Here is a 23,545-nt window from a genome sequence, read left to right on the forward strand (position 1 = left end):
CCATGAGCAATTCAACCAAACGCGACATAACAAAATGTCAAGGAGTCAAAACGAAATTCAAAGACCTCCGGTCACAGAGAGTCATCGAAACCGCTGAAACAAACAACAGTGATTGACGAACAGAAACAAAAGAAGCACCTATACCAGCACTCGCAACTTTGACCTGTTCTGAAACACCTCCAGCCGAACATCGACATGTATTATACACACCGGCTAGCAACTTAAGAAAGTAATAGAGCCACATTCCAGACACCCCACAACCAAATCGCTATTATATACAAAACTAACCGCTATGGTTGCGAAACACCCGAACACAGCATGCCTCAAGGCCGCCTTTGCCTTCCACATACTGTTCTCATACGCACGAGTAGAAAAAGAAAAAATAACACCAAATAGGTGATTTCTCCTTCAAACCCACCCCGACACGCAAAAGACAGAGGGGGGAAAACCAACAACAACCTAAGGTCATGCACCGACTTCTTAACAACAAACCTATGGAAACCATAACAATACAACACCTCGAGAACATGTGTACAACCGGAGGTCCGACACAACGCGAACACCACTGCACTTTGAATATGATATACAAGCACGAATAAAACCGGCCATCAAACGCCATTTCAAGTCGAAACTGACATCAATAAACCGGCAACTACTGTCAACGACTATTTTACATAGACACCGGTATAACCAGGTCGAAAACCCGTTACCATGGAAAATCTTAAAAAATAGAACCGACCTCAATATAACATCTTAAATTAAATGTCAGAAATTAAAACTAGAACTAAAAGAAAAATTATTTAATCCTCATAAAAAGGGTTGTTTATTATTTCATTTCCATCTTTAGGACATATCATGAGGACCTAAAAAAGTTTATTTTCTTCTTGGGTTCAGTTGTAAACTTACAGTTGCACCTCTAATTACAATTAATCCCAAATATCTCTTCTTTCCACTGCTTGTGTTTGAATATTCTAAGAATAATTAACGAATTATACATAAATTATCCTATTTAATTCAGACTTTAAAGAGGATGATTACCTTGACATACCTGGAATATACTCAACAGTTTCGTCTAAAACCAGGTTCGTTATACCGTCAAACCCACGTAGAACTCCAGAAACCTCCCTTCCACCACACAATTTCACCTTTATTTCCTTGTTATTAAACTTGTTTAATCCTATTACCGTCTTCGAAGACATTATATAACATTTATCTTTGTCCTGATAGAAATGGTTTTTTTTGTTTATTTCCGCGGGTTCAAATGAATCAATATTATATCAACACGTTCGTAGAAACCCACTGTCACATATATTGAAAGAATAAATTTTATGCCTTATCACAATACCCGAAATGCCTTATTTTGTGAATTTGAAAGAATGCATTAGATTTGAAGAAGCTATTTCATCTTTTTTAAAAGGTGAAAACACAAGGTTTTTTTTAGAGTCAAATGTTTGCGAGCATATAATTCTTGAAAAAGGTCACTATCTTGAATTTGTAAATCACTATTTCATTAACAAAAAAAGAATTTTGAAGCATTTGTCAACTAGAAATATTTTTAAAATACCACTTTTGGTCGATAAAATTGGAAAAATAATAAAAATAGGTTGGTCTGTTGATTGGAATAGAAATACATTTAAAACAGGTAATTCCGAGTATGTGGAGCTATTAAAGCAAAATTACAAGTTTATTTATCTTTATGTTGTCTATGGTGTGAATAAAAATGGTGATGCTCCTCCAAGGATGACTGCAGGAAATAAATTGCAATCTGAAGAACGTGACCCACTCTCAATAGATTTAAATTATGGTTGCTTTGAGTCTCAAGGAACAAGAAGTTACATGGAAGATAGAACATTTGTTTCTCTAGATGTTTTAAATAGTGATCCTAATTCTATTAATTGTTCTAAGCAAAGAATCACATTTATTGCTATTTACGATGGGCACAATGGTGAATTTTCTGTCGAATTTTTGAAAAGTCATTTACATTTAAACTTTTCGGCATCATTTGAAAATGGAAGAGCAAATGATTACGTACTAAATACAGCTAATGCATTGCTTGATGCTTTTGATATTACAGAAAAACAATTAAAACAAGAGTACTTGAAGTCAACTTATTCTGTGTCTATCAATGAAAGTGACTCTCTGCTTAGAGAAACAGACAAAATAAATGAGGATCTTGACTCCAGATATGAAAATTGCCTAATTAAAAATTTTTCTAGCGGTTCTACTGCAATTGTTTGTTGTATCATTTTTTCTACACTATGTATTGGTAACCTTGGAGATAGTCGCGCAATTATTTGTAGGGGTGGGAGAGCACAGCTACTCACGAAAGACCACAGATTAAAGAGTAACTTAGAGGAACGTGAAAGAGTTAAAGAGGAAGGTGGAACTTTTGATGATGAGGGTTATCTTTCCGGTAATCTTTCCGTATCGAGAGCATTCGGAAATTGGGATAGGAGTAACGGGGCAAAATTAACCGGCTTAAGTTCAATTCCAGAAATATATTTTCATACTATTACACGAGAAGATGAATTTTTAATTATTGCTTGTGATGGAATATTTGAATCTGTTACAAATCAAGAAGCAGTCAGTATTGTAAGAAGATCGCTGATTGAGTTCAACAATCCAAATATTGCCGCAGAGAAGTTGGTTAATATTGCACTTCAGAGGCAATCATTGGACAATCTTTCTGTTGTTGTACTTATACTGACTTCTCCGAACTCTACTACTTGTGACGCAAATCAAACTAACAATCCAGCAAAAACAAATTGTAATAAACAACTTGATTATCAGAAAAATTCTATCCAACAAAATCAAGTCCCAAGAAGGGTCTATAACTTTTCAAACCTCAAAAATTTACTGACATGATAACATCTAATTGAATCAACTAAACAGAGCTGTTTCTTTTTTATTAATGCTTGTCATTCTGATTTTTAGATTAACATGGTATTTTCATCTGTGTGTTTAATCTAATTAAAACAAAATAGACAAAATCGCTATCAAACAAATAAATTCTAAAGTTATTTTAATTCGAAATCAGGATTCGTCTAATGCCTCCGTTAAGATGTCAAGATATTTCAGTTTGGTGGATATACTATCCAAAGGTCCTACCTGAAATTGATTATCTCTTATTTCCTGAGAAAGCTCTCTATTTTGATTTATATTTTGTGTTTTCAATAGAGAGCTGAGCTTGGTTTTTGCGGAGTGAATGTCATCTAAATTTGAAGAATACCTTGTAATCTCATTTTCTATAGTATCCACACCTCTTATTGAAAATGAGTTTTTGCCATCAAATGGTCTAAAGTACGGTGGAATATTTTTGTTATATTCATTATTTGAATATTGATTTGACTTAACACCTTCTCGAGGTTTAGGGAAGGGTGGTATATTCTTCACTTCAAGATAAGTATTTCTGGGTGCATAAGTTATTTTTGAAAAGCTTGGTAAATTCGAGAGGTAATGAGGCTGGGTAGCAAATGCCATTGATGAGTTACCGATTGTTCCAGACCCCTGGATTGTTATATAAGCTATATCATCCATCCCACCCAAAAGCTTCTTAGAATCGTTTATCATAAAACTTCCATTACCTACCTGTCTAAATGTGGACATTCCTGGACCCCGAATTACACCACAGTTAGCTTTACGTTTAAATAGAGGAGAATAGCATGAGCTCCAAATTCTCCAAAATCCTCTGGCAATGAGCATTGTGCGGTACCTTCTCTGAAGAAGTTCGAAGAAACGACTTATATTCATTGAACCTGAATTTTCATGTATACCTTGATCACTTTGGAATGTACTCGAGTTAGGGCCTCCATCCGCAATTTGATGTGGTAATCTACAGGTCACTAACTTCCAAGTGATGAATGCTAGGAATTTCCTTCTCTGGAATGCAGAGTAAATACTGTATATCAAACTCCACAAATGTCTTGTTACAAGCTCTACATTTAAAGCTATGCAACTACCTGATTCTGATTCAGTATCGGACTCAGATTCGAATTCACTGTTTGACCCACTATCAATTACGTTATTACCTGTCAAATTCACATTATCCCCAGTTTTTGTTTGTACCTGACCCTTTCTCTTTGTAGCGTTGCCACTCACTATTTTTTCCAATTTGGTTGCCTTGTAATTTTTTGCAAGTTCAAGTTGTAAATTCTTTACTTGTGAGGACAATCTCTCATTTTCAGCTAATAATAACAATTGCTCCTGTCTGAACAGACGTAGTTGTGTCTCATTATAATGATATTGAGCAGACCTGTCTCCACCTATCTTCTTTGCATATGCTATGTCCCCAAATGCAAATCTGTATAAGCTTCTGAAAGCCCATTTTAAATTTGATGTATTTACAGAATTTGAATTAGTTATACCTGAGAGTATCTCAAGAGCCCTACCCTTGCAAAGTGCCACATGTGTTAAGGCTCTTGCAGCTGAGAGGGGGATTGTTTCCTCGTGTAATCTTTTTACTTCGTTTTCCAACTCGGCCTCGATAGATATGCGTTTCTGCAATTCATCTTGTAATTGCTTAACGCTTTGTCTTAATTTCTTGTATTCAGTGTACTCTTCATGTCTTGTGTCCATTTTCCCGTTGTTTCCTTTTCACATGATAAAAAAGGAAGGACTTCGTTACCTAGATTATTCAGAAAAGTTAAATCCACATAAAATTATGCGCGCCATAAATATTAGTTCATGTAACTTCAAATATTTAATTAATATACAAAACATAACATTTTTTAAATACTCTAATATTTAAATTGGACTTTCTATATATTAATACATTAATATCATTTATCCCTCTTTTTTGTTCTATGATATTTTTTCTCTGAAAGTGCTAATAAAATATCCACTGTTGTAATGATTTCTTTCTCACCTATATGCTTAACATATTTCAAAAAATATTGGCTTTGGTGGCGCCGGTATTTTTGACATTTCCTGTCATGAATATTTGACCTGCAAATGGGAAAACAAACTGAAAAGAAGAACATCGTAAAACTGAAATTAATATCATCTGCAGAAAGCAAAAATTCAATTCACAAATGGGTGTTAGCTTCTAATAGTAATTATACAGATGAAGAAAGGCAAAAGATTGAAAATTTGGTAGGTGATGTTATTTTTCCAGACGAATACGAACAAAATCTATTGATTGAAGAGAATGATACTACTTTTGCTTCCAGTAGTGATAATAATACATGTTTTTCCCCGGAATCAATAGCTGACTTGTCCCAGAGGGATGATTATTTCCCTGATGATGGATACGATTATGAAAAACATTTATGTAAAATAAACGGTGATAAATTTATTAGGAATTTAAACAATAAAAACAACAATACAGAGAGTCGTGAATCTTTAATTTTCTCTTCTACTTCAATACTTGATAATCATAATACCTCTTTAGATGACTCACAGACGATAAATGAATTAAATGAAATATTTGATTGCTTTGATGAGGTTGAAGACTTTGAAGAATTAAACGATGACTTCATATTAGATGCTACAGGCTTTGATAATATAGATGATGTTGACAAAAACATTAATCTTTATGGTTTGTTATGGGGTGAAAACTACTTACATTTATCAAAAGAAGGAGAAAAATCATCTGTAAACGAGAAGTTAATGGTGAATAAAAATTATGGAAAAATACAGAACTCTGATTTGTTGTTTGGAGATTCAGATGATGCATTTGCTGAAACTTTGGAGGAATATGATGAACCCAACATCTGCTTGAATAAAAATGAGATCAAAAATAAAATTACAGTGAAAGATTCGATAGACAATAAAAAATATTCATATAATGAATACGAAAAGATACTTGATGAATACATCAGACAAGCAAAATGCCAGCACGTTAAAAAAAATAAACAAGAAAAAGTACTTGATATTAATCTTCCTCTGGAAAAGCCCCAGATAGAAAAAATAATGTCAATAATAGATCAAATAAGTTTCGAAAGCCCATCTGATAAATCAGATATAGAAACCTTTGATGATGAAATTGTAAATATTACTCAAATACCATCTCAATCAATTCATCAAAACAACAATAAACCAAAAAGAGTTGAGATCACACAAATTTACCCCAATCTTGCACCCATTAGCAAGACAATGGGGCAAACAATTTTAAAGGAGGAAATATACGACAAATATGACTTGATTAACAATCATTCTGAACACCTATGTCCCTTTTTGACAAATAGAAATAAAAATGAGACACCTGATGAAAAGAAAGAGAGAAAAAATGCAGTTAAACAAGCAAAAAGAGAAATGAGAGAAATAAAGAGGAGAAACAAGCAAGATACAAAAAATTTAAAGAATTTACTTGTGTCAAACTTTATAGGGACCAACCACTACGACATTAAGAGTGGCTATAGACACTTCAGGTTTTAATTGTTGATTCTCCTTGAGGGGCTATATGGATATAACCATATTTCAAGCGCTAAGTAAATTTCACTTTGAATAAATAAAGATGATAATTAGCTCTCGTTGGGTTTTGCTAAGTTTATTGATCGCAATAGACATATATTTTCAATCAATGTTATTAGGATGTTATATTGAGAACGGGATTTCTATAGACAATGATAACCATTTCAATTCAGAGCTTATCAGAGATATCCCTGAGTGTCCACCAAATCACCAAAATATGCGATCTATTTTCGTTAACAAATTTGTAAGGAACAAGCTTGACTTAGAGGATTTTGGAAGGTCCCTTTATATTTCATTTGAGCAATCTCGTGGAGCTAGAAGTTTTATGATGACTTCTGCAGGAATGCTTGCTGTTACAGAAAGGATACTTATATCAATTTTTATAATTCAACTACTACTAAATATTTTTCTTGTTCCAATATTAAAGATATCTGTAATAATAATTTTAATGTTTCTACTAATTAAAGCAATGTTTTCAATATATAATTTTCCTGAATCAATTCGAATTTACGATATTTCTGTTTATGGACTGTCTGCAGTTCAGGCATTATTATCTAAAATTGATGACAAATTATTTGATTATGGAGAGAAGATACTATATTATTTTCGAACCAGCAACAATGAAACCCATCTTTTTTAAATTTAAATTTCTATATGACCTGTGGTATTTTTACTTTGGGAAGGACAAAAAGTGAATGATTTTCACGTTCAGATTCAGAGTTTATGAGTTCAAGACAGGATTTGTGATACCATCTTCCTCTAACTAATGTTGATTTTGGTACATACTTAAATTCAGTTAGGTTTCTACATTGTGTTCTTACTGTGGATTCTGTTGAAACAGGAAATGCGCACACACCACATAAAGGTACATTGTTTGAATTGTACAAATTGCAGGATTTATCACTATTTATATATTCTGTGCCTTCAAAGTTGCTTTGGTCAACTAAACTAATGTGATTGGATATTATGCTCGATGAAGAAGCGTCGATACCACATAACTTTAACTGCTGATAATTTGTATAGTCCCATTCAACTTCTCCTACATACTTTTTTGGGTTCCCAAATACTCCTTCCGCAACAAAAGTAGTTGCAGATTGGAACGTAGATTTATTCATAGACTGTTCAAGACGATCTGTATTTAATTTGAATCTCTCCCAATTTACTGGAGAAATACTTGGAAGTTCTAACAGTGACAATATATCGCGTAGCTTGTTAGTAGTTAAACATATTTTGTGTAAAATAGGATGTAAACTTGCGCAAGTATTCCAATATTCATCTAAAGTATCAAAGAGTGACGTGAGTACTGAAGGGTTTTTTTTAAGGAAGTTGTTTATATCTTGATTAAAAGCTAATGGCCACTCGAAGTCATGGATATCACTCCTTTTGTTTAAAGTGTCCTTTCTTAGTGCTTCCAACGTTGCACCATATTTGTGTTCTACAATGTCTACTAGCTCCTTTTTTGAATATGGAACTAGAATAGATGTAATCACGATGATCCTCCATGATGTATTGAGATATTCATATAGATTCCCAAATATCCTATTTGCAAAGTTTGCAGCCTTGCTTTGTTTTTTAACGTAATTACCATATTCTGATAAATTAATTACTGATCCATCTCTGAATTCGACGAGTTCGGAATACATAAGAAGTTTATTATTAAGTTTTTTTAGTAAATTCATCGAGACAGGTAGTAATCCGTTCAAAAATTTTCTGGTATTACCAACTGATATTGAAAGCACAGAATTACACCAAATAGTGCCCATTCTCTGTAGTCTTGCTAATCTAATAATATAAAAACCCAAATTAGGTAACATCCTTCTAATAGCCTTTAGTGAATTAACCTTTCTATTTTTATCCTGTGTCCCATTAATATTTTGAGACTTGTAGCCTACTTTTTTACCAAACTCGGTCTCCTCATTGTCTACATTAGTTGTTTTATCAATAACGTCATTAAGCTTTAATTCATATAAAATAGTGGGTTCAACTACTACTTTTTGCAAAAAAGCAAACGCAAAAGCATGACCAATACACTGATTTACATCAGGAACAACCATTACTGATCTTTCCATTCTGCTTAGCAATCTTCCAGACCAAGATAATCCATTTGAAAATCTTTGTGTCAATTTAAAATTGTCTTTTTCTTTATCACTTAAATCTCCCAGCCAATGAAGGTGCTTTGAAATTTGGTTTTTATCCCACTGAGACTGACGCTCATCTTGAAAACGAATATGCTGAACTTTTTCTGACAGTATTTTAAATTCCTCAAGTTCCTCCTTTATCTGTGTCCTTCCAACTTGAGAGGGAAAATCGGGATTGATTATGGAATTTGTATTTTCATTTAAAAAACACCCCTCTAAAGAAAAAATTAGTAGGTCTACCGTCCTGAATATTTGATTGTAGCAATACCAAGAATACGAATAAAGTTGTGATCTTGAAAGTTTCGATAGTATATTTAATATCTGAATAATTTCATCGAGCGTACATTCACTGATTCCCCAATTAATCATATCAAGTTAAAGATACAAGTTCATATTACAAATAAAACTACATAAATTAAAAAATAAGACTAATTTCTATTCTAAGTTTATTCTAGAAGATTATCGAGATCCAAAAATGGCGGTTATTAAAAAAAGAAAAAGCAGGAACATGTAAAATGAAACTCAATAAAATGTTGTTGATTATGTCAGCTACATTTCTAGTATTAACTGAGAGCAAACAATGTGGTGACTTAACAACAAGCACTCTTGTGTTAGACTATTGCAAAAATGGATCAGAGTGCACAATAGAAAACATCGGAGATTCGGGTATAAACAATAATATTATCTGTAATTGCCTGTTTGGATATAGTCTACCTGACTGTTCGCTTCGTAAGTTGAATAGGTCGTTTAATTAAATGACTAATAATCACTCTTTTAGAGTTACCTGAATCGGATGAAGACGATAGTAATGATACAAAAAACACATGTTGGGTTGAAGACCTACTTCAACTTAACCAGTATCTGAATAATTTTTCCATATATAAACATATATTTCGTGGTTGAACAATTTTTTAAATATGTCTTTATTCATTTAATTGTTGCTTAAGTTCCTCCTTTCTCAGTAACTCAAGAAACGGTCTTATGGTTTTAAACCTTTCATTTGCCATAAAAAATGCATTTCTTGAAATTTCCTTTTCAGTGAGGGTTTTATAAGAAAGCGTAGATCTAAATAGTTTTATCCAGAAATCCTTTGTACGTGTGAAGAAGTTACCTAGAGATTCATTGATTAAGGGCGTTTTATTCAAATCATTTAATTCGTGTTTCCTTACTAATTCCTCCATTTCTTTTCTTGAAAACGGTTGACACTTTTTGCGTTGATTTTCAGTATCTACAAAATCATCAATTGTTTCGTCTGAATATTCACTTCTCTCATCAGAAGAAAAATTGGTTTCTTGATCAGAATTAAAGTCTGATTCTGACTCCGATTCTGATTCTGTAATGCAAAAGTTATCTGAATTTATGCTGAGTGGTAGAATACATTTCCATCCATCTTTTCTTAAAATATTAAAACACCAACAGTCATCTAATGTTAATATTTTCTTTCCTGATTCAAAGAGACCACCGAAAATATATACATAGTTCCCTTTTGTAAACATTCCACAATTAATCCTAGGAATCGGAAATGGACATATTTCGCAAATATTTTTTACATTATTACAATAGTTTAATTCAATGACATCGCCTGCTCTTGTTTGATTAATTTGTGAATTTGATAATTTAAAATCGGCAAAGTTTTCAAAAGTGTTTGTGATCTTTTCATCAACCAAATTAAAATAGGTTTTTTCTGAAACTAATGATTTTTTAATATCGCAAGTTTCATTATCAATGAACTCTGGTTTATCATCTGCATCATTTTTACTTGTTCCATGTTTATCTTTCAATTCAACAATAGAGATAGAACTAGCAGTTTTATTTTCAGTACTCCCATTTGAGATATTTATGTTGTGCCATCTCTTACTATTAAAATCAAACGTAAATAAGTCGTTGTAAAATACAGAATTCAAGTTTAAACCAATATTATCTTCTTGATCAAAAACTCCACCAAAAATTATGCATTGGTTTTTAAAACTAGTCATTGAAAAACCCGATCTAGGTGAAGGTGGGCTTCCTTTCCTATTTACTCTTTCCCAAACTGGATTTTTGTAATCATTCAAATATGGTTTCATATCTAAAAACCAGCAATCAGTGTGAACTTTACCTATTGAATTTTTAGAATTATCTTTTATTTTTGAATATCCACCACAAATAAAAATTTTATCTGTGTTAGGGCAAAGTGACATTTGTACTCCACTTCGTGGAGATGGAAGTGATTCGTATTTTGATGAGTCTATCTTATCCCAATTCAAGGTTTTTGTATTAAATATATGAATATCATTGAAGTATTGAGTTTCCTTTACTGTATCATGAAAACCACCAAAAACAATGAAGAAGTGACGCCATACAACCATTCTGTGCCCACTTCTTGGAGAAGGGGAGACCCCAGTAAACTTTACTTCTTCCCAAATGTAGTTTTTTAGATTTAACCTCCACATGTCTTTAAAGTGGTAAAATTGTTGCTCTGTAGAAAATTCGCCACCATGAATAAATAAATATTCACCAAAAATAACACCTTGATGGGAACATCTAGGTTTAGGCCCACCAAAATAGCCATCTTTCGAAACTTTGTTTTCAATCACAACCTTTTTCCACTCATTCTTTTCAAGGTTCCATTTATAGAGATCATGGAAGCACCTCGCTTCCCGACCATCATAAAACTCCCCACCAAATATGATTAATTCTCCACTAATAGGATGAATATTGTAGGATGAAGAAATTCTTGGACTCGGTCTTTCTGAATTAATTACAATACATTGAATTTTATCACCTTCATTTCTTAATGGTGTATTAAAGTCTAGCTTTTCAATAGTCTTGACAATATCTTCAATTCCATCAATATTAATATTCTTTAGGTACTTTTTTCTTGACTTTAAAAGTTGTTTGTTCTTCTTTTCATCTGACTTTTTCAATTTTGTTTCTGATTTCTTCGACCTTTTTGTCATCCTCAACTTAAGAAAATTCGAGCGCTTTTTTTCCTCCACGCTCTCGGATTATTTACCTCCTAAGTATTTTTTTTATTACTATCATAAATGGATGACATTGAAGTTTTTATAAAAAATTTGTCTGACAACATTGATAATTTAAATAGAGATGTTAATGAGGTTAATAGAATAAAGTACAGATTTATTTCTATTTTTAGCTCAATCTTTCCTGATGTAAATGAAGCGTTGACTACGCATAATTTGTTATCAAAATGTGACCATAATCAAGTTTCTCTTTGGAATTCCTTAGAGTTGTTAATGAAGCCAGAATTAAAAAAACTTTATTCAAGAATACTTAAATTCCATAATAAAGTTAATAAAGGAACCAAAAATGATATTTTTGTTAATTTTGCTAATAAATATCGGAAAGAAATAATTAAGACTAAGAAAAATAAGTCCATGTTAAAAAGTCGATGTGGTGAAAATGAAGATATTGATTTATTTGATTACGAAGACATGACAAAATTTGTAAATAATGACGTAGAAATCTCGAATCTAAATACAGACTCATTAATTTCTGATTTAAGTGACTTAGATTCTGAAATAAGTGGAAAAAATATTAAATATAGTGATTTTTTTTCTCAAGAAAATGGTGAAATAAGTAGAAAAACAAACAATATTATTCATAATTTTGATCTAGATTTACAAAAATATTCTAGCTCTGAAACTTATAACAAGAATCGTTCAGATGAGGAAGCTTTATTTGAGCAGTACTTATCTGGCGAAAAAATCCCACTCAACCTTTTAGAATTGTCCGAAGAAACAAACGAGGCAGTTAAATTTGATAAAAATCCTAAATCTAAACTTAAAAATGAACAGGAACAAATTAATCGGGTAATTGACGAATTGGAAGAAAATATAATAAGAGAAAAAGAATGGTATAATTTAGGTGAATCTTCAACTTCAAATAGATCTAAAAATAGTTTATTGGATTTACATCTTGAAATTCCGCACTATTCAAGTCTAAACAACCATGAAATTTATAAAGGTGATACTTTGGAGAATACAAACGAAAATTGTCTAGCCAAAGACAAAACTGATATCAATGTTTATATTGAAGGCATTGTAAAACAGAGGATAATTGATAATCTTTTTGATGAAATTTCAAATACTGAATCAATCACTATTGAAACTGAACAGAATACTCCGGATATTCAAGTTGAAAAGTCCAAATTGAGTTTATCTGAAATATACTCAAAAAAATATGAGGAACAAATAAATGGAAATAAATTTAACGAAAATATCACTAAAGAGAAAAATATGTTGGCTGAGCAGTTTTCATTGATTATAAATAAATTGGATGGTTTATCTAACCAATATTTCGCTTCAGGTTTACCAACTGTTTTTAATCTGGAAAAACCTGAAATACCAACTCTTAAGGTTGAGGATACAATTCCGGTGATCATTTCAGACAATTCAAGAGTGGCACCTCAAGAACTAAAAAAACAAGGTAAATTCGTTTCTGACTTAGAATTTACACGTTTTGAGAAAAGAGCTCACAGAGAAAGAAACAAATTGAAATTAAATAAAGAAAAAAAAGGAAATACTCGAAATAGAAAAGAATCAATATACAATAATAATGTTGGTTTATCAAAAAATAAAAGAAATAAACGATTATTAGGTGAGAATTATGTAGACCTACCGAATAAAAGAATAAAATCACATCATCTCGAATTAGGAAATTAGGGTGTTTTCATTCAATAAATGAAATAGGTTTAATAATTTTATACTACATATTCATATGATATCCCCTTCCATTTGAATTATGAATTTGAACTACTGAAGGACTTGTCACCAGCCATTCATACCACACTTTATGTTTAGTTGACTTTCTCCAAATCCCAAATTCTATTTTATCCCCTTTTTTTACCTTAATAGGAGTATTAATTGGAAAATAAAAATCAAACCAACTAATCAAACCATCCGTAAAATTGTCTCTGGAAGTGGAAAACCCTATGTCTTTGTAAAGATTACATTCAAAGTATCCTTTGAAACCATGTAAAGTCGAGTCCATTTTAGAGACAAAGTCAAGTTTACAAAACAAAGAGTTATCGTTAACTAGTGGTATTTTCTTCAGCGGATGATTAAATGTAAATACTTTTTTTGAACCCTCAATAGAAATAAAAGAATTGGACTTCAACTTTGAGACATATGTGGTTTCCATGGGATAATCTCTCTTTAATTTCAAGACATTGTTCCATATTTTTCTACATGAAATAGGCTCTATGAATGATGTATAGCTCTGAGGAATCATAATACCACCATCTTCAAGGAATTTTTGAGCTGAATAAAGACATTCAGGTGCTAATTCATTATCACCAAATGAACCCAATAATTCAGAAATTATTACATTGAATTTCTGCCCAAACGTTCTATCCCTTATGTCGGAATGAATTATTTCCACTTTTTTCCAACTATTGTCTTTTTCAAAATTTTTACGTGCATTAAGAGTTATTACTGCATTTCTATTCTTCTCAATACAAACAATTTTCGCATGATTGATAGACAATTTTTTAAGTGCGATTATTGAACAGTCCACAAGTCCTCCTCTTCCCGCACCAACAATTAATATTTTAATGTCTTTAAATCTTTTAGAATTCTCATATAAACATTGTTGGATTGCATACATATATTTTTTGTATTTAACAGAATCAGCTTCGAATGTCTCATAGTAAATACTTCTAAGATCTTCAGATAATGGTTGCAGGGGAATCTGAAGAATATCAAAATAATTATATTCATACTTTTGTTGTTGTGTAAGTGGAGCTAACGTATACAAATAATCTTGAATTAAATTATAAATGTCTTTATAGGTATTAATATCAGTGTTAATTGAAGAATTGGTAAATTCTACTGAAATAGGCACTTTTGTTCTGAGTAGTTGTTCAATAAATTTAAATAAAACAGCATTTTTATATGTTTTGTTAGAAAATTTTATCGTTTTTTGATTGACAATTAAACATTTAATTGGCTCACCGATGAAACAAAATAATGAACTTATATCTGATTCTTCCAAATCATCACTGATATTCAATACAATCCCAAATTTGCTTATAGATGAGCCATTATTTAAAATTTCATGAATGAATTGCCAAATTTCCCATTGTTGACCAACAGTGGATTTGCTAAAAAATAGTTCAAACCATACTTGTATCCCTGAAGTATTTTGTTCAATGAAACATAGTATTTCTGAAGCAATCTCAACTGATACCTGCTTTATAGATATTAGAATTGCGTGATAACCAATATAAGCACACCATTCCAATATGCTTCTTAATTTAGGAGTGGTAAGTGTTAGTTTTGAAGGAATAGTGCCAATAACCCCTGTATTCCAGTAAGATTCTTTTATTTCGTAGTGATTTAAAAATCTATGTTCAAAATTATTTGCTCTGAATTTATTGGATTTTATGTTATAATATAAAGCTGGTACGTAGATAAAGTCAAATCCAATAATTTGAATTAGATCCAACATCTTCATTAATAAACATACATCATTTTTTACTTCATCCACATTGTCTATTAGATTGTAAAATGCATTATTAATGTTTTCCTCATCAAAAAATAGTCCTACATAAAAAATTTCTGGATTTATAACAATGGGCATTTTTGACTATAAATTGTGAATATTTAAACCTCGAAAATGAAGATTATGAATTAATATATAAAAATTATTCTATTAGTATATGAACATTAAAATAATGAAGGGTAATACACATTGAGAAAGATATTAACATTTTCAGTATTATATTAGGTATGAAGAGTATTTCGTTGTATATAGCCAATTTTTTGGAAATATGGTTTCTGATTTGTTCAAAGTTTATTATAAGCTTTGAATAATTAAACAATTTCTAAAAGTAACTTTAAATGGTGAAGCTATTTTGATTAAATAACATTATTTTTTAACTATAAAATAAAAATTGTAATGATACTCGTTATAGAAGAATATTTGTCGCGCGAAAGTTAATTGTCCAAGGAAAGTACTAGATCATGAAGTTTTCTCTCACAAATAATGGTTTTAATACTGAGGACTTTGAGGTGAAAATACAAGAATTCTCTTTGAGATTGCAAAACATAAATACACAACAGGATATAATATGTTCTTTGTCTGAATCAATAATTGATGTCAGGGATAATCCCGTGATACTACAACTTTACATGAGAGTTATTGAAGAATATAGTTGTAGAGCACCACCGGAACATTTAATTCCACTTGTTTATATACTTAACGATTTTGCACAAAAATCAAAGCCTCAAGCTCACTTTGTGTCTGAAGCATTATTAAATATTTTCAGTCAAATAAACTTATACTATACTGAATATATGGCAAAAGCAAGGAGATGCTTTAATATTTGGAAGAATCGTGAGATATTTGACCATGAAACATTAAAGAGACTAGACTGTTCATTGTTGGGTATTAATCCTCCTGTTCCTACAACAATAAGTCCAAAAAACATTACAAATAATTTTATTGGAATACGTAATGAGGAAAATTCAATTACCTATACGAAAACTCATTACAATGAAGGAAACAGAGACGAAGATGTAAATTTAAATCAGTGTATGGACTCAGAACGGTTTAACTCACAAAAGACCGTAGATGGATCTAAAAATTCATTAAAAGAACGGTACTTGGATTTATGCTCCAGCTATGACAAGGTTATTAGAGATATTTCAAGTGCAAGGGAAAAGAGAAAGATAATACAAAATATACTTATTACAAATGAACCTATAAAGAAGAAAAATGACGATAGATTGTTTAAACTTTTAGAGATGGAATGGGAACTGCGTTGTCAAATTTGCGAAGGCCTTAAGGCTACTCTAGATAAAGTTGACATTTTTCACACTGAAATAACGAGAAAACTCGCCAACTCAATTTAACATATACATACTTAAGATATATAAAAAAAACAATCTTATCTTTAACTTAAAAATTGAATAAATTTTTATGTTGATTCTGAATTAGGTTCTAAGCAACTCCATTGATCCTGAATTGACCATCCGAAGAATATTACAGTTGCCGTCTTGTCATCCATACTTCCCTTTTTTTCTGCTACCCTTGTAAGTTCACACGCCACCTCTGTTGGAGTAAGGTTCAACATACTTCCAACTATACTGGCAAATTCTTCCTCACTAATAAAGTCCGCAACCCCGTCAGTAGCTAGGATTAAAAAAAGATCGTTCTCAATGTCGATATTATACACAGTGACTTCAGGTTCAGAAGTGCAAATTAAAATAGGTTCCTTTAAATAAAGGTCACCAATACTCCTAGATGTACTTAAACCTATATATTTTGTATTTTCCTCGAACGAAATCCTTTGTTGCTTCTTCACGATTATTCTCCAAGTTCCATTACAAAATTCGACTCGACCTCCTGCGCGTTCAATCCTTTCTCTTTCTTTTTTGTCGTTTGGTCTGTGCTCTTTGGTTAACTTCCTAGCAGATATTGTATTGTCCTTGTTTCTGTACCCGAGAATCAACACAGAATCTCCGCAATTACCAACAACAAGCTTCAAATTTTCATCAACAGGATCTGGACCAAAAATAACGCAAATCAATGCAGTTGTGCCATCGTTAAATCCTTTCTTTTTAGCAATAGACAAAAAATTGTTGTTAGTTTGTTCAAAACTTTGAATGATGCCCATACATAATGATTTAATTTCGTTAGAATTAATATTTTTATCACTTCCACTAAAACTATATTGCCTATATAAGTCAATAATAGAAGTATCATTTTTATTTAAACGATTCAAACTATGACAGTAAAAAGCGAGCATGTTATTTAATAATACTTGCTGAACATACTTAGAGCAATTACAACCTGCGTGCCCATCAAACACCCCAGCAAAAGAAAAAATCATATTTACTTTAGAGTTAAAAAAAATATTCGGAAATTGTATTTGGGTAATATGTCTATCTTCACACAAATTTGTATCTCTTGTGGGATTAGGAATTACAGCAGTTCCTGCATGAATATTCCTATCCAATATTATGTTAATCTTGAAATTATTCTCAATTTCACCAAATACAGTTCTTTTGTCGGAAAACTCATTCAACTCGGAATTTGTATTCATTTCATTTAATTTTAACCCATCAGTATCGATTATAAACATCTTAGATAGAGAACTGCTGTAGTAAACATCATTATGTATATTGTATATTGAATTTGAGCTATTGATGATAGACCATCCACTTTCTTCATCAAGATAATAATTAGAATCAAAGTCCTTATGTCTCAAAGAACTGGATTCTAATTTAACATCATTATTACTTGAACCATTTAAACACTTCGTATCGTTACTATTTGGCATTTCAATTCAGTCAGTATACCATTTAATAATCCATGTTTAGGCAATAAAAAAACAACAATTTATATTTACATAAATTTTTCTTGATTTTTATTTCCAAAATTAAACATCAAATGAAATATACCGCCAACAGTTCGAGAATTAAATTTAATTGTTGGTTCGTAAAGTAGAGTAAATAAAACAAGAAAAAAAATGTCTGAGCAAAATAAGATTGAGCTTGATGGGCCAGATCAGTACCTTCTTGATGAGGAAGAAAGAGTCAGAAGGTCTTTGGAATTGAATAATTCTCTTAGGCTGGCAATTCAATCCAGAAAGAAGCCAGAAACATCAAAGATGGTAGATACTTTTGAATACATAAACATAAACTCACTGAAAAGAAAAAGAAACAAGAAATCATGTTCAGTTCCTAGAGAAAAGATAAAATTTCAAAAAGAAGCATGTACATTTATTGTTACTAAAGAAGGTAAAGAAAAGATTGAAATGATGAAATTACCATGGGAGACCATTCCGAGCTATATTAATTACGTCTCAAATATAGACATTTTTTTTATTCACTTAAATAATGAAATAGTTCAGCTTGTGAGGTGGTTGGAGCTCACTGAAAATGAAAATCTTTTAAGAGCTAGAACACTTGCCAGAATCATAGTAATATCACATTCCTTATGGCCAGAATCCAAAGTTCAGCTGTTTGGAAGTTACTATACTGGCCTTTCGTTGCCAAGTGGAGACATTGATGTTTGTATTTTAAACGTTTCAGGTGATCCAAAGAGAAGGCTAAGAGAGCTTGCCAAAGTGTTAAAGGATCTAAAGTTGTGTACGGGAATAGAGTTAATATTGACTGCAAAAGTTCCCATAATAAAATATGTAGATTCTGAAGCATGTATTTCAGTTGATGTCTCTTTGAGTCAAGAAAGCTCTATCGATACAACAAAGCATATTGCGGAATGTCTTGAAAAATTTGGTCATTTGAGGCCACTTTTACTCATAATAAAGTTGATGTTACATCAAAGGGGACTTGACGAAACTTATTTAGGTGGTCTGGGTTCATACTCACAATTTGGTCTCGTCTTGTCATTTTTACAGCAACATTCATCTTCTTACTCACTTACTTTGTACAGGTCAACGACCTTAGGACACCTTTTATTTGATTTTCTGGAGTTATTCGGTATTATTTTTAATTACAATAACACTGGGATACGCTTAAGGGAAAAAGGTGAATACTTTCATAAATCTGACCCTAGTGCGGCTTTATTTCTGGAATCCCCATTACCTCCTTTTATTGACATGGGAAAAGGTGCATTTAAATACAGTGAAATTAAAGAATCGTTTAGACTTGCATTTATTGATTTAGTGGAGGCTAAAAGAAGGTTCAACAAAATACGTCTATCTAAGAATATTCATATTTCAGGAAATCCAGAGAATTTTAGTATTCTCTCTTCAATAATATCTATTGATGATGAACTTTTTCAGTGCAGAATAAAACCATTAAACGAATCTCATGAACCTATTTCAGCACCCAGATCACCACCTTTTATTTCAAAGGAAATAATAAAACAAGTAAAACATGAAATAGACAGTATGAACGGTTAATCTATTTTTTTGTGAAGCTAGGAAATATATTCCAGTTATAATAACTGTGACTTTGAGGAATGATCGGATATCCCACTCTTTGGCTTGAAAGAAATAAGTGACTCATATTATTATGTGCTAAAAACTGAACATTATTAGAACCGAAGTTTGCCACTGGGTAATACCTAATATTTACATTTTTCGTGCTAGAGTTTTCTGTTGACATATTTCTTGTTTTTGTTTGTTCAATTATATTCTTTGGATGTTCCATATTAGGAATATTGTTTTTGTTTTCATTGTTCGACACATCTGCACAATTATATGAGGTCACAACATTTTTATCACTATTTTTATCTATCTGGATACACCTTACTGTTACGAGTTCATTTCTCTCACTTGGATTGGGAATTGTAATATCTGCTTGAACTTCTACATCCTTGGTTTCCTTCTTCAGGAGTTTTGATTCATTGCAAGACTCTATTTCTGTTATTGGATCAACGGGAAGTGTGCTTTCTTTCAAAAAAATACTTTCAGCAGAAATGCTCGGAGACTTGTATGATGTTTTCCAAAAAAAGTTTTCTTTTTGTTCATCATCATTTAAATAAATATTTCTTATATTTTGGTTCTGTTGTTTTTTTCTGTATTCTCTCACACGTCTTCTTGCGGTGTTTACGGCAATTAATATTTTTGAAAATGCTGAAACCGAAACCTTGGTTGGTAAATTGTAATTCATAGATATATTAATACAACTTTTTGATCTATTCAAATTCTGTGTAGATTGACAATGACCTTTAACTTCTCCCAATAAAATATTATCTAGCCCATCTTTTCTTTTAGTTAAAGACTCTTCTATCCTATCTTCAAAATTATTTGGTTTGAGGTTAATACTGTTAACTGAATCAATATCTTTTTCACACTGTTCAACATGTTTGACAGCTTGTGAGGAGCGTTCAACACTATAATATTCACTTTTACTCAAAGGGTCGTGCACTTTATCATTTTCTTTATAATTTGTATTTGTTCCTTTGAACCAAGAATTAATATGATATGAAATTTCTGTAAAGTTGATTGCGATATTCTCCTTTTTATAATACTGTTCCGGTTTAACTGAGTCAAGTAAAATATGAAGGTTGTTGATAAAACTAGCTATTTCATAAAAGTCAAATATATTTCCGCTCAAATTGTAAATAATTGAAGCAAACTCTTCAAAAATATTTGTAAACTCTGTATTTCCATTCTTTAAGGAGTTAATAATATACTCAATACCAAATTCCAAATGTATTTTATTCAAAAGTAAAGTGTAGGAATGCAATTTTTCGACTAAAGAGCTTAGTGAATGATTATCAAATACTTGAAGTGTAAAGTTATTAAGTTTAGGTTTATTTATTATAATAAAATCGTCAAAAAAAAACTCTGATTTATTCAAAATAATGTTTATATTATTAAATCTTGAAAATATTATCGTAATAAATGTCTCGTTTATTATGCCATTTGTTAGTATAGAAAATAAAAGTAATGAATTTTTTGACCTTAAACTAATCAAGTTTTTTAAGAACTTTATTAATAGCTCCTTACTTATTCTCTTTTCATCGAGTTCGTTATGATGAAGTTTGATAATTTCTTCATCAGTTAAAATAAAATCAATAATAAAAATTTGACTAGATACTTTATTTAGCGTCTTGAGTTTATCTAGTTCTTTATTTAACAAAATTGATTCAATGTTAATAATTAATAATGAATGAAATTTAGTACTTTCTACAAAATTTCTTTCAAACTGAAGCTTTCTTGCAATAGTAATTAAGTTAAGTAATTGAATTGGTTCCTGAATGTCAACTTGGAGAAATTCGAAGTAGTTATAGTCTTCGCTAATATTACAGTTAATTGGATTATATAAACCTTGAAATGCGTCATAAACAGTTTCTAAGTCATTGCTTTCCTCTTTATCTGCTTTTATCATTAAAAAAGAACATCTAAATTTAGATAAAAAAATAATGTTTCTTCTTATAAAGCGACATTTAATTTTATTTGACTCAATAAACAGATTTGATACTAATTTTTCAACAAGGCATCTCCTATTTTCATCATTAAACTTCTCATTGTTAGAAACTAAATTGTCACAATACTTGCTACCATATATGAAGTTTGTTTTCCCACTTCCTTTATCATTAGTAGAACATATTAAACTATTAACTGAACCAGTCAAACATTTAGATACTACGTATTTTATCTCTAAATCACATATGTTATTATTTTCATTTATAATTCTTATGTAACCGACATTTTTTTTATTTTTCATTTTATAAGAAAAAATGCAAATAATTTTTAGTTCTCAGACCGGAGAAAAAATTATGTGGTCAAAATAAAAAAAAAAAAAAAATACATGTCACTTACATTGAGTATATGGAAATAATTAAAAGTGAAGTTTTTATCACAGTTAAAAGAAATAAGATATTTTATAAGCCTTGAATAATTAACTTTAAAAAGGAATATTAATTAATAGATCTTTCTATTTGGTGAAGATGGATCGTTGAAAACGAGGATTGTATCATGCTCTTCATCAGAAGAACAATGACTTACTTCAAAAATGGAATTAAAGACATAAGGTAAACTATCCAACAAATCACTAGCAACAATGCTTCTAAATTTTTTCTTGTATGAAATGTGTGCAGACAATCTTACAAGCAAACATGCCCCATAGGCTGAGACCATATCTGGATAAATTATATTCCTGTCTGTTTTAGAATCTTTATTTGAGTACTTAATTCCCCAATTAAATAATGTAGAAATTGCACCAGAGAGAATGTCTCCCTGACCACATGATCTCTTAAACGTTCCCGTGATGTTGCAAATTGCAACTTCATTTCCATTACTGATTATATCGATTTTATCTTTTAGAACAATGCATACGTTACCAAGTTTTTTAGATAAGTTGAAAACTCTGTCAGCAGTCAATAAAAACGATTCTCCAGAGCAATTAAACGGAGACTTTTTAATGCCTTGATTTTTTCTGTTAAATGTTACTATACAGTTATCATTTATGACGTGTTCATAAAGGCACATCTTTAATGGATTTGATATTAATGTATTGTTCTCATTTATGATTTCCAAGTCAGGATTACTTTTTTCTTGAGAACTTTCACCTTCAAAGAATAAATTTATTTCCTCCCCATTGTCATGAAATTGTAATTTAGTATTGTCGTTTATTGATGGCCACTCAGTCTTTGGAGTTCTTTCAGATGGAGACTTTAATTCTGCATGTACAGTTTTTTTTGTTCCAAATGGTAGAACTCTAGGAACGTTTATCATTGTATCCATGTTCTGGGTTACTTCATCGATTTCATTTTGTACTTGGATATATGGTTTTTCTAAGCGTCCTGCTTTATCATAAACATAATTATCTTCATTTACTTCAGAATAATTGTTATCTTCTGACGTTAATTTTATGTTGTTTTCAAGTCTGGTAAATTCTGTAATATTTGGAGTGAGAATGCAATTCTTATATCCATTAATTAAATCTGGTTGTTTTGAAACTAAAAACAACCCGTCAGCATCAATAATAATAGGAATAGCAAGCGAACGACATACTTTGATTAACTCTGATAAGACAAACATAATAGCTTTCTCTCTTCCAAGACCACAACCAATAACTATTACATCTAGTTTGGAAAGCCAAGGCCTAATAGATTCTATTGATCTGGAACAAATTTCATTGTCAAAGGCAAATTCTGAAGATGGAAGCAGTGGATGTACAATTAATTCAGGTGAATAACATTTAATTGGAGTTGCTGCTTCTGGAGTACAAAAAATGTGGCATAGGTCTGCTCCAATCTTCAGTGAGGAAATTCCTGCAAAATATGGGGCTCCAGAGTATTCTTTAGAACCACCAATTATTCCGATTCTTCCAAGGTTACCCTTTCTAAGATCAGAACAAAGATTCGGCACATAACTCCTAACGCCATCAATAAGTTTTCCTTGTGGGGTAGGTGGATACCATACATATTTATTTTTCAAATCCTCGTTTTTGTCATATGTATCTTCATTTAACAAAGCATTATTATTCTCTTTGGTTTTATTGTATGGATCTTCCTTCACTTCTTTCGAAAAAAACTTTAAGAGACCGTTCATTTAAGACAAGATGAAGAAA

At 31.1% G+C, this 23,545-nt stretch overlaps 15 protein-coding genes across 15 annotated transcripts; 7 read left to right on the top strand and 8 right to left on the bottom strand.

Moving 5' to 3' along the window:
- Positions 1 to 1,048: 1,048 nt before the first annotated feature.
- On the bottom strand, positions 1,049 to 1,199 carry FG386_000001 (uncharacterized protein; the record flags this gene model as incomplete). The annotated part of the gene is made up of 1 exon (XM_067340393.1): positions 1,049 to 1,199. A coding segment is annotated over one exon (151 nt), but the record flags the coding sequence as incomplete, so codon positions are not given.
- A 151-nt stretch (positions 1,200 to 1,350) lies between these two features.
- Positions 1,351 to 2,865, top strand: FG386_000012 (PP2C-like phosphatase; the record flags this gene model as incomplete). Its single annotated transcript, XM_067340396.1, has 1 exon — positions 1,351 to 2,865. One exon carries the CDS (start codon positions 1,351 to 1,353, stop codon positions 2,863 to 2,865), a length of 1,515 nt encoding a protein of 504 aa, XP_067196273.1.
- A 168-nt stretch (positions 2,866 to 3,033) lies between these two features.
- Positions 3,034 to 4,575, bottom strand: FG386_000023 (uncharacterized protein; the record flags this gene model as incomplete). Its single annotated transcript, XM_067340408.1, has 1 exon — positions 3,034 to 4,575. One exon carries the CDS (start codon positions 4,573 to 4,575, stop codon positions 3,034 to 3,036), a length of 1,542 nt encoding a protein of 513 aa, XP_067196284.1.
- Positions 4,576 to 4,950: 375 nt separating this feature from the next.
- On the top strand, positions 4,951 to 6,375 carry FG386_000034 (uncharacterized protein; the record flags this gene model as incomplete). The annotated part of the gene is made up of 1 exon (XM_067340420.1): positions 4,951 to 6,375. The coding sequence occupies one exon, from the start codon at positions 4,951 to 4,953 to the stop codon at positions 6,373 to 6,375; it is 1,425 nt and encodes a 474-aa protein (XP_067196295.1).
- Positions 6,376 to 6,454: 79 nt separating this feature from the next.
- On the top strand, positions 6,455 to 7,051 carry FG386_000045 (uncharacterized protein; the record flags this gene model as incomplete). Its single annotated transcript, XM_067340432.1, has 1 exon — positions 6,455 to 7,051. One exon carries the CDS (start codon positions 6,455 to 6,457, stop codon positions 7,049 to 7,051), a length of 597 nt encoding a protein of 198 aa, XP_067196306.1.
- A 10-nt stretch (positions 7,052 to 7,061) lies between these two features.
- FG386_000048 (uncharacterized protein) lies at positions 7,062 to 8,918 on the bottom strand (the record flags this gene model as incomplete). Its single annotated transcript, XM_067340435.1, has 1 exon — positions 7,062 to 8,918. One exon carries the CDS (start codon positions 8,916 to 8,918, stop codon positions 7,062 to 7,064), a length of 1,857 nt encoding a protein of 618 aa, XP_067196309.1.
- A 161-nt stretch (positions 8,919 to 9,079) lies between these two features.
- On the top strand, positions 9,080 to 9,304 carry FG386_000049 (uncharacterized protein; the record flags this gene model as incomplete). Its single annotated transcript, XM_067340436.1, has 1 exon — positions 9,080 to 9,304. One exon carries the CDS (start codon positions 9,080 to 9,082, stop codon positions 9,302 to 9,304), a length of 225 nt encoding a protein of 74 aa, XP_067196310.1.
- A 168-nt stretch (positions 9,305 to 9,472) lies between these two features.
- On the bottom strand, positions 9,473 to 11,488 carry FG386_000050 (uncharacterized protein; the record flags this gene model as incomplete). Its single annotated transcript, XM_067340438.1, has 1 exon — positions 9,473 to 11,488. One exon carries the CDS (start codon positions 11,486 to 11,488, stop codon positions 9,473 to 9,475), a length of 2,016 nt encoding a protein of 671 aa, XP_067196311.1.
- Positions 11,489 to 11,575: 87 nt separating this feature from the next.
- FG386_000051 (Mpp10 family of U3 processosome protein) lies at positions 11,576 to 13,213 on the top strand (the record flags this gene model as incomplete). The annotated part of the gene is made up of 1 exon (XM_067340439.1): positions 11,576 to 13,213. The coding sequence occupies one exon, from the start codon at positions 11,576 to 11,578 to the stop codon at positions 13,211 to 13,213; it is 1,638 nt and encodes a 545-aa protein (XP_067196312.1).
- A 43-nt stretch (positions 13,214 to 13,256) lies between these two features.
- FG386_000002 (uncharacterized protein) lies at positions 13,257 to 15,131 on the bottom strand (the record flags this gene model as incomplete). The annotated part of the gene is made up of 1 exon (XM_067340404.1): positions 13,257 to 15,131. One exon carries the CDS (start codon positions 15,129 to 15,131, stop codon positions 13,257 to 13,259), a length of 1,875 nt encoding a protein of 624 aa, XP_067196263.1.
- Positions 15,132 to 15,514: 383 nt separating this feature from the next.
- On the top strand, positions 15,515 to 16,405 carry FG386_000003 (uncharacterized protein; the record flags this gene model as incomplete). The annotated part of the gene is made up of 1 exon (XM_067340415.1): positions 15,515 to 16,405. The coding sequence occupies one exon, from the start codon at positions 15,515 to 15,517 to the stop codon at positions 16,403 to 16,405; it is 891 nt and encodes a 296-aa protein (XP_067196264.1).
- Positions 16,406 to 16,470: 65 nt separating this feature from the next.
- FG386_000004 (homeobox-containing protein) lies at positions 16,471 to 17,835 on the bottom strand (the record flags this gene model as incomplete). Its single annotated transcript, XM_067340426.1, has 1 exon — positions 16,471 to 17,835. The coding sequence occupies one exon, from the start codon at positions 17,833 to 17,835 to the stop codon at positions 16,471 to 16,473; it is 1,365 nt and encodes a 454-aa protein (XP_067196265.1).
- Positions 17,836 to 18,024: 189 nt separating this feature from the next.
- Positions 18,025 to 19,422, top strand: FG386_000005 (TRF4/5 nucletotidyl transferase; the record flags this gene model as incomplete). The annotated part of the gene is made up of 1 exon (XM_067340437.1): positions 18,025 to 19,422. The coding sequence occupies one exon, from the start codon at positions 18,025 to 18,027 to the stop codon at positions 19,420 to 19,422; it is 1,398 nt and encodes a 465-aa protein (XP_067196266.1).
- A 35-nt stretch (positions 19,423 to 19,457) lies between these two features.
- On the bottom strand, positions 19,458 to 21,697 carry FG386_000006 (uncharacterized protein; the record flags this gene model as incomplete). The annotated part of the gene is made up of 2 exons (XM_067340440.1): positions 19,458 to 19,505; positions 19,598 to 21,697. 2 exons carry the CDS (start codon positions 21,695 to 21,697, stop codon positions 19,458 to 19,460), a joined length of 2,148 nt encoding a protein of 715 aa, XP_067196267.1.
- A 197-nt stretch (positions 21,698 to 21,894) lies between these two features.
- On the bottom strand, positions 21,895 to 23,526 carry FG386_000007 (uncharacterized protein; the record flags this gene model as incomplete). Its single annotated transcript, XM_067340441.1, has 1 exon — positions 21,895 to 23,526. The coding sequence occupies one exon, from the start codon at positions 23,524 to 23,526 to the stop codon at positions 21,895 to 21,897; it is 1,632 nt and encodes a 543-aa protein (XP_067196268.1).
- Between the last annotated feature and the right edge of the window lie 19 nt (positions 23,527 to 23,545).

This window comes from Cryptosporidium ryanae (assembly GCF_009792415.1).
Source record: "Cryptosporidium ryanae isolate 45019 chromosome Unknown contig_1, whole genome shotgun sequence".
In the NCBI taxonomy this organism is placed as follows: Eukaryota; Apicomplexa; class Conoidasida; order Eucoccidiorida; family Cryptosporidiidae; genus Cryptosporidium; species Cryptosporidium ryanae.